The sequence below is a fragment of the Sapajus apella genome, unplaced genomic scaffold, assembly GCF_009761245.1.
Source record: "Sapajus apella isolate SASKATOON/1434 unplaced genomic scaffold, GSC_monkey_1.0 scaffold34, whole genome shotgun sequence".
In the NCBI taxonomy this organism is placed as follows: Eukaryota; Metazoa; Chordata; class Mammalia; order Primates; family Cebidae; genus Sapajus; species Sapajus apella.
Window position 1 is genome coordinate 181,880 of NW_022436974.1, and position 9,228 is coordinate 191,107.

Here is a 9,228-nt window from a genome sequence, read left to right on the forward strand (position 1 = left end):
ATTCTATTTTGGTCTTTTCAACCTAGTGCAATTTTGCCATTTTTTTTAAAGACAAAAAGACTGATAAAAAATAAACAACCCAATGGTCATGTTTCTGTTTTCCCAGAGAGCGGAGTTTCTGTTTTGAAGATCTACTAGCTTGAAAGAAGTTTGCCACTGAGCGACTACATATAAAACCTAAAAATCTGTATTTCCCGTTACATTTTTGGGGGAAAAATTGGTAAGTTACATCAAGCTTCAGTTGAAGTGCTTATCATTTCGCAATTTAAAAAACTGTAAAAATTAGACTCCCCAAAGAGCCCTACTTATTTTGTAGTTTTCTACCAATAAAATATTTATTTAAAAAGATACAAGTAGCACCACACATATTCCATAAGGTGCTGTTAGTCCTGTAATTCCCAGAATTTGAAAACGTTCATGGTATTGTTTCTATTTTGTGCTAGGCTAATTAACAGGAGTTTGGCACAAGCTCAAAATGAGAAAAACCAAACTTCCACAAAAGAAAAGATTATAGACAGGCTCAGAACCAAGACTCAATAAAGCTTTCAAAATATTAACCATGCTAACAAACGTATTTAGGTCATACCAAACTAAAAAACATATATGGAAGATATAACAGAGCTACAGAGCTTAACATAAATATTAAGTAAAACATAAAAACAAATAATATTCTATATCTTGACACTGCTTTACTATATTTTCCAATACATATTTTTCTTAGATAATTGTCTCCCACCATTATTTTCACTTACTTTAAGAAGTATCTTTGACCAGAAGATGTCTTCGCCATCTCCCAACCTGCTGGCAGAGGTACATCATCAGGTATCTCAAAAGAAGACTGTCGAAGATGCTGCGCTGTGGGTGTAGCTGCTGGGCCAGACACTACTCCAGTGGGGGTCAGTGTCCCAGGAGAAACAGCTCCCAACTGCAGAGAAGCTGGAGAGGAATGAGCTCGAACATGCTGTGGAGTCAGGGCTCCTGCAGTGCCTGCATCAGTACTGGCCTATTAAGAATATTAACATGAAAAATTAAAAAAAAAAAAAAAGTTTTTTGAGAGTTTTTTCCAGTCAGTGCTTAAAATTTAAATTTCCCAGTCAGTGCTTAATTGCAGCCAAATGTCTAAGAACCAAAGGATAATTTCAACATTTAATATTTGACACCAGAGAGCACAGGTTTTCAAATGGATACTCAATATATAATTTTAATATAAACTTTATAAATATTTGTAATTTTATTGATGAGTAGTCCATCTAATGAATTTCCACCTACTATACACTAGACATGTAAGGACAACTAGTACTGAAATGAATAAAACATTCCAAAAATAATAGTGAATTTTAAAGCCTAATTTTTAAAAGGTCAATGCAGTATGGGTGCTTTTCCAAGTCCTAAAATATTCTAAGTATAAACACAACACAAATAATATGCATGTTTTACTAGGTTTTAAGTAATTAATTTTTTTTCTAGGTCAAGCCCAAGAAAAAACAAACCATTGTCATTTTTTCCCATCATAAAATGCCATCAATAAAGAAATCATAACAAATTACACAGTTTTTAATGAAATCGACAAATCTGAACTGACCAAATGTTCTTAAAAGTCACCTACAATGAACAGGATGAAAAAAAAATGTATCGTTGTATGTAGAAGATAAAGATGTTATGAGTCCAATTATAACTTAAGAACTGACACACATCCACAACTCTATACAAGCAGAAAAAATTTTGCACTAGGACCCCAAAGATCGGAGTTCCAGTCCAAGTTGGCTAGTGTGACACTGAACAAATACCTTAACTTCCATATGCCTGTTTTCTCGTTTGTAAAATAGTTTTCATGATGGAAAAATGGATGTACATAAAAGAACTTAGTCACCAGTTTGTGAACAATAGTATTTACAACCTAGATTTGTACTATTCCTAATCTTGCATAGTTTATTTAAATTTTTAAAATTAGAATTAGTGTTTGATTATCAAAAAGTTAAGAATTTCCTAGATTCACAAAGTTAAGGAAATTGGAAGGACTTAGAGTCATATCCATGCCTTAAAGTGATGTACCTTTGTTTCCCATCAGAATAAGTGTGATTTAGGAAATCATTAGCAGAGATAAAAGTCAAATTTACAGATGCACAACACTTAATTAAAAACTTATTAAAAATAAATAAAACTATAATACTCTATGAATTTTAGAACTCCAGGATAGAAATTCATGTAAAAATTACTAGAAGAAAAAGTACACTTTCCAGTTATGATTCTTTGTGGCTGATAGATGTCACAAAATGGGGGATCTAATCTATGTGTATTATATTTTGAAAACACACTGTCTAGTCTGTAGGGTGCATGCCAACATACATTTACCCATAATGATTCCATAAACCCACTTTGGGGTATGAGAAAAAAGCACACCTAAGTCTACTTCTGACAAATTGAAGTGTTTAGGCAAGCAGCTAAATTGTTTTTCCTTCCTCCTCCTTAACCCGGGTTTTTGTCATCAGGTTAAGTGAGCTTTTCTGAGTTCCAAAACTCCTTGGTCTCCGACAGAAGACTATATAACAGGCCTGCAAATAGGAGAGGGAATGGGAGTGGGGGCGGTAACTCTTCTTTCCACTCAAGTTACAGCCAGAGTCGGCTAACTACATTGCAGTATTTGGAAAACCTATTAACTTTTGGGCAAAGTTCCTATGCTCAAGTTTAGCCTGAAGCAAGTTTTTTTTTTTTTTTTTAAAAAAAAGAAGGAAAGAAAAAGAACCCTAAACAAATCCACTGGGACCTATTGGAATGTTAACACTTTCATTATAAATAGTTTCACTTCTATGCTGAATCAAGTTGGCAAAATAATCGAACGCTGTGTATGTGGAAAAGCAGCCATGTTCATATCCGCAATGAGAATCATAAAGCAATGGCGATTCCAGAATTAGTCATCGCTTCCCAAACATTAACTTTTAATCACAGTTGAACTAGGCAGGACTTGGCCTATGGGTCAACCGCAGTATATTATCAAAGGCTTGTGTTAAAACGTCGGTACAGTAAAGCTCAACTCAGTTCCTGCGCAACGTACAGATGTGGCTAATTTAAAAGCGTTTCAGCCGACTGTAAATAATAGTCTACAATTGGGAAACCAATACGCAACCTACTAAGTTTGATAAGAGCGAGCCGGCCCAAGTTCCAAGATACAAGGGAAGCGCAAGGGTGAAAGAACTCCATAAACAACTTCCAGGAAAGTCTGGGCAGGGGAAGCCCGAGACCTGTGTTCTGAAAACGCTAGAGCCGCGAGGAAAATAAATGCTTACCGGAGGGGGAGAGGAAGCGGAGGGGGGGGGGGTGAAGAGCGAGCAAAAAACTAAATGGGCTGGTTCAACCCCCACCCCTAATCAACATTGGAAAACAAGAGAACAATTATTTGACTCCCCAGGAGACTGAAGTGGACCGAGAGGCCCCAAAGGAAAGGGGCCCAGGGCTCAACTTCAGAAACTCGGCCGCCGCTGGCAACTCACCCACACACAAATGCCAGAGGCCCCCCTCCCCCTTTCCCGGCCCGGCCCCGGCGGGAGCGAAGTTGTGGAGCGCGCGGAGGCGCGCGCATTGTGCAAGCCCACCGCGGCCCAGGCCCGGCTCTCCCCACCCCCTTCCTTCCTCCCCACACACCCGCCCCACTCCCGCCAACCTCCCGGGAACCCCGGGAAGAAAGAAAGGAAGGAGGGAAAGCACGCCCCCCGGGGCTACAACCGCAGAGGAAAAACTCAAAGGAAAAAACAAATCTCAGCCCCGGACTCTGGGAGGAGTAGGGAGCCGGTTACCGCGGCCGAGGGGACGCCTCCAGTTCCTCCACTTCGCTGCGAGACCCCCACCCCAGACCTCCCGCAACCCCCCCCCCGGCCAGAGCTGGCGGCCGTGACTCCCGAGCGCCCCCCGGCCTGGGTCCCGCCCCACGGGGAAGCCGGGAGAGGGGCGGCGAGGTTACCTGTCGGGAGTGGGATTTGGGCTCGGGCGGCTTGAAGAAGGAGTCGGGCAGCTTCCGGAGCCTCATGGGCACGGTCTGGGGCACGTTGGCCGTCTTGGGGTTCATGACGGCGTTGAAGAGCGCCTCCAGGTCTGTCTCTGAGTCCCCGCGGACGTGCACGATCTGATGCCCGGCGGGGGGTGCCTGTGGCGCCGCCTGGGTTGCCGCGGGTGCCGGCTGCCCGGGTGCGGACGCCGGGCCCTGCCCTTGAGGAGGCTGCGCAGGCGGCTGCCCTTGGCCCTGGGGAGCCGCTTGAGGCGGCGGCTGCTGCCCGGGATCCATGGCTTCTGCCTCCCCCGACGCGCACCCCCTGACCAGGCGAGCGAGGGCTCCGCCCGGACGCCCCGGCTCCACGGGCCGAGGCGGAGAAACGGCGAGGGCTGCGGGCTCGACGGCGGGAGCGGCGTTCTCCTCGCTCTCAGGGCCGGGGGGCTGCGCGGCGGCCCCGCATCCCCCGCCCCGGCGCCTCCGCCCCCGCCCTGCGCCCCGGCTCCACTGGTCTGGCGACTGCGCCTCGGGAGGGGCTGCGAGGGACTCGGACCTGCGGCGCCTGAGAACTTTTTCCCTCCAACTCCCTTGACGGAGGCCGGACGGCTGGTTGCCTTACCCCTCCTCCCCCTTTCTCTTTTATTTCCTTTTCTTGTTCCTTCCTTCCTCCCTTTCTTTTCCCTGGCGACGGCTGCGCCCGACTGAGACAGAAACTCGCCTCAGACGCCAAAACTAAAGTTGGGAGAAGCGCCCGCCCGCGCCGCCGCGGCCCCGCCTCCCGGCTCTTCCTTCCTCTGCGCGCCCGCCCGCACCGCGGCCCAGTCGGCCGCGCAGGAAAACTTTTCGCTGCAAGTTGCTACATTCCTGCACACTCCCGGCCCGCGGCGCCGCTCCTGGCCGCACGTGACCCGCTCACCCGGACCCGGTCCGCCCTCCGCCCGCGCTCTGCCGGGCAAGGGCCCGGAGCGTGCCCTGTGTTCCGCCTCGCGAACCACAAACGCTGAGTCCAATCCGGGTCCGAATTGTAGTCTCTGCGGAGAAGGCAGCCGCCCTTGGCCGCAGAAAGTCCTTCCGCACCGCTCGGCCCCTTCCCCGCCCGGGCTCGGGAAAGGCGCTTCCAGCTCGCCTGGACCTGCGAAAGGCCCAAAGCCGAAAGAAGTGGAGAGAGGACGTGCGAACCCACCTCCTCCACGCGTTACCCTGGCTCGGCCGAGCGGAGCGCCGTTGCGGGCTTCAAGCCGGGAGCATAGCTTAGAGTTAAAATAGATACTGTGAGCCGACGCTAATGTTAATAAAGGTCCTTTTTTTTCAGCATTAACTTAATTTTGTAATTCTGTTTCATTTATCTCTTGGTATGCAAAAACTCACTTGAAAGGGGTAAACGGTTACTGAAATTGAAGCTTCGAGCCTGGATCTGTGACTCTGTAACTTATTGAAAGAAACAAAAACACTGCGTTTTCTAAATACTGAAATCACATCAACTTTTTCAGTACTCGAATTTGCAGCGTAGTCACTCGAAGCCTCAACCCAAAAAATCTACTACTTCAGGTGCAAGCATTCATTCCTCTTTACCTCTCTTTCATCCTCTGGGAGCTGGGTCCTGCCCCTGCTATCCCTGTGCCTGGCCCAACGGTGGACTCTGTGAATGTGGACTGAGTAAGAAATGAATGGGCCGGGAGGCCACCGCAGGCACCTGATGTGCAAGGAGCTCATTGGAAACCGCTCAAAAACAATGGAAATGTGTGTTTTAAGTCATACTCTCGGGTTTTTTTTTCAAAGCAGCTTTATTGGCTGGTCCGAGTGCAGTGGTGTTTACAACTAATTGATCACAACCAGTTACAGATTTCTTTGTTCCTTCTCCACTCCCACTGCTTCACTTGACTAGCCTTAAGAAAAAGATAAAGTCTGTCACACAGAAAAAATAAAATAAAATAAAGCATCTTTATTGAGATGTAATTCATATACCATACAATGTTAAGTAATACATGTACATATTTGTATATTTAAGCAATTGAATTTTTTTTTTTTAGTATACTCATAGGATTGTGCAACATCAGTCTAAATTTAAATGTACTAGCCCATTCTAAGGAAATGTGACTTTCTTGTTTTAATGATTTGTCTACAATGCTAGTGAAAGAGGTATAAATAGGATTAAGCAAGGAAAAAGTCCGTGAGCAAAAAGATAATCTCTTCCTCCAGCCAGAACATGCCTAGCAGAATTCTGAAGGATCCGTATCACCTGGTTTGGTTGGGCTGGGCCAGGGTAGCAGGTTTCAGACACTCAAAATTCTAACAGAAGATTCCAATCAACTACTCTGAACCCCCAGTTTCCTGTCCGAAAAAAGGGATCAGTGTAAATGACACCGATGACTGCTTCTTGGATTTGTTCCCACCTCTAAATGTCAAGTGCATTTAACGACAAATCTCTAGGTTTTGGAGTTACAGAGTTTTGAGTTCAGGTCCCAGTTCTGCCATTTACTAGCTGTGAGATTTTGGACAAGTTACTTAATTCTTGTTCTTTAATATTAGCATCAGAAGTAATAACACCTACCTCATAGTTGTTGAGGCATTAAATGTATCAATGGATATAAAGTACTTAGCCCAGTTTGAGACATGCAGTGAGTTCTGCATCAGTGTCAGTTGTCATTGTCCCGTATTCACAGATTACTTCACAGATAGTGACATAGCCTCTCCTTGCAGCAGCTCTCTCTTTCTAAGCACAACCTTAGGGACCCTTTTGGCAGTCCCTTCCTCTCATATCCGATAATCAGTCCACACAAACAAAACCTTTAGGCAGAAACTATGCATTAAAAACTTTACCTGAAAGAAAACTTTAGGAACCAAAGTGGGCCGGACGTGGTGGTTCATGCCTGTAGTCCCAGCACTTTGGGAGGCCAAGGCAAGCAGATCACTTGAGGTCAGGAGTTCGAGACCAGTCTGGCCAAAATGGTGAAACCTTGTCTCTATAAAAAACACAAAAATTAGCCAGATGTGCTGGCATGTGCCTGGAGTCCCAGCTACTCAGGCAGCTGAGGCATGAGAATCACTTGAACCCAGGAGGTGGAGGCTGCAGTGAGCTGAGATCACACCAATGCACTTCAGCCTGGGTAACACAGCCAGACCCTGTCTCAAAAAAAGAATCAAAGTGATTGAAAACTTGGGATTGAATGGATGCTGTCCCTTTACTAGAGCATTTACTACTATGAACACTAACTAAAGGGCTTAAGATATAGCAGAGGCTGCTTTGTTTAATATTGTTTTACCTGCCATTAAACTGAGGACAAAATTACTTTGATAAGTGGAGTGAAAGGCTCTTTGGAGTGACTGTTCTGTAAGCACTTCTGTATCATCAACCACAATTTTGTAACTTACTATTCCTCGTTTATACGATTTCAGTCACAGGGTAGTAGGGGATAAAGATAACATATTCAATCCTTTGTCTACTGCCTTCCTCTTCTGGCCATTTTGCAGAGCAATTATCAGTTGACAGCATCTTAAAATAGGGGGTCACCTTCTTCATAGAAAGATCCACCTTCACCCTGGCCCATTTTCAATGTCCATGTCGATCACTATCTCAAAATGCTTGTCTTCCAATTACTTGACCTCTCAACTACAATGGACCCACATCTCTACTTCATTGTAGGCACCTGCCTCTACATCTGTACTCTGTCATCATCCAGAAATACTCCAGTAGTGAAATCAAACTATGGTATACCATATTCTTTTTTTTTTTTTTTTTTTGAGACGGAGTTTCGCTCTTGTTACCCAGGCTGGAGTGCAATGGCGTGATCTCGGCTCACCGCAACCTCTGTCTCCTGGGTTCAAGCAATTCTCCTGCCTCAGCCTCCCGAGTAGCTGAGACTACAGGTATGCGCCATCATGCCCAGCTAATTTTTGTATTTATAGTAGAGATGGGGTTTCACCATGTTGACCAGGATGGTCTCGATCTCTTGACCTCGTGATCCACCCGTCTCGGCCTCCCAAAGTGCTGGGATTATAGGCGTGAGCCACCGCGCCCGGCCGCAGTATACCATATTCTTAATAATCATCTGGTTCTGTTATTTCATTACTTACACCTCATTTATCCTTAACCTTTCCATTTTCTGCAACCTATCACTCCCTTCTCTTTTCATTTCTGTTATGGTTTGGATGTTTGTGTCTCTCCAAAATTCGTGTCGAAACGTCTCCAATGCATCAGTATTAAAGAGGTATGGCTTTTAGGAGGTGATTAGGTCATGGGGTTCCTCCCTTCTGAATGGGATTAAGAATTTTATACAAGAGGCTTCACACAGCATTCAGTTGTTTTGCCCTTTCGTCTCTCTGTTGTGTGAGGACACAGCCTTCATCCCTTTCAGAGGATGCAGCAACAAAGGCACCATCTTGGAAGCAGAAAGCAGCTGTCACCAGACAGCACACCTGCTGCTGCCTTGATCTTGGACTTCCCAACCTCCAGAACTGTGAGAAATAATATCTAGTATTTATAAATTATTCAGTCTGTGGTATTTTGTTATAGCAGCACAAACAGACTAAGATAACATCCTTGACAATTCAGTTTGAAAATCGTAATTCATTGTTTAAACTTCTCATGTTGGGCATGGTGGCTTATACCTATAATCCCAGCACTTTGGGAGGCCAAGGTGGGTGGATGACCTGAGGTCAGGAGTTCAAGACCAGCCTGGCCAACATGGCAAAACCCTATCTCTACTCAAAATACGAAACTTAGCTGGGCATGGTGGCACACGCTTATAATCCCAGCTACGAGGTAGGCTGAGGCAGGAGAATTACTTGAATCCAGGAGGTAGAAGTTGCAGTGAGCTGAGATTGTGCCATTGGACTCCAGCCTGAGCAAAAGAGAGAAACTCCACCTCAAAAAACAATAATAATAATAATAGTGCTCGCTTCAGCAGCACATATACTAAAATTGGAACAATACAGAGAAGATTAGCATGGCCCCAAAAAGAAAAGAAAAAATTAATAATAATAATTAATAAACTTCTCACAATTATCTATGTTCTCAATCCCATTCTCTCTTGTATTTAATGAACTGAATCTGTTAAACTGTTTTAATCCAGTTATCTATTCCAACACCTAAGCTTATGGGGCCCTGGCCCCACATTCATAGGAAGCTTCAACCAAAGCTTTTGACAATTTGTCTAAATAAGGTTACACTAGCATCCCAAAGATATACCTACACTATACAATTACAAGGAGGCACTCTTTTTTTTTTTTTTTTTTTTGGCAAAGTT

The 9,228-nt window shown here is 44.9% G+C and overlaps 1 protein-coding gene and 1 non-coding gene across 13 annotated transcripts in view; one reads left to right on the top strand and one right to left on the bottom strand.

The window, feature by feature from the left end:
• The window catches only part of YAP1 (Yes1 associated transcriptional regulator), a 131,196-nt gene extending 126,433 nt beyond the window's left edge, over positions 1 to 4,763 (bottom strand). For 5 of the 12 annotated variants that reach the window (XM_032295692.1, XM_032295690.1, XM_032295691.1 and 2 more), the window contains exons 1-2: positions 3,956 to 4,688; positions 753 to 1,003 (exon numbers count right to left, since the gene is read on the bottom strand). In XM_032295692.1, the coding sequence (XP_032151583.1) occupies positions 753 to 1,003; positions 3,956 to 4,276 (572 nt within the window). In that variant the 5' untranslated portion in view covers positions 4,277 to 4,688. Of the gene's footprint in view, positions 1 to 752; positions 1,004 to 3,955 lie in introns of all 12 variants that reach the window. The other 7 variants (XM_032295680.1, XM_032295682.1, XM_032295684.1 and 4 more) reach the window with 3 other exon arrangements.
• Positions 4,764 to 8,873: 4,110 nt separating this feature from the next.
• LOC116563351 lies at positions 8,874 to 8,979 on the top strand. Its single transcript, XR_004274352.1, has one exon. It is a non-coding gene; the product is annotated as a U6 spliceosomal RNA (small nuclear RNA).
• The last annotated feature ends 249 nt before the right edge of the window (positions 8,980 to 9,228 follow it).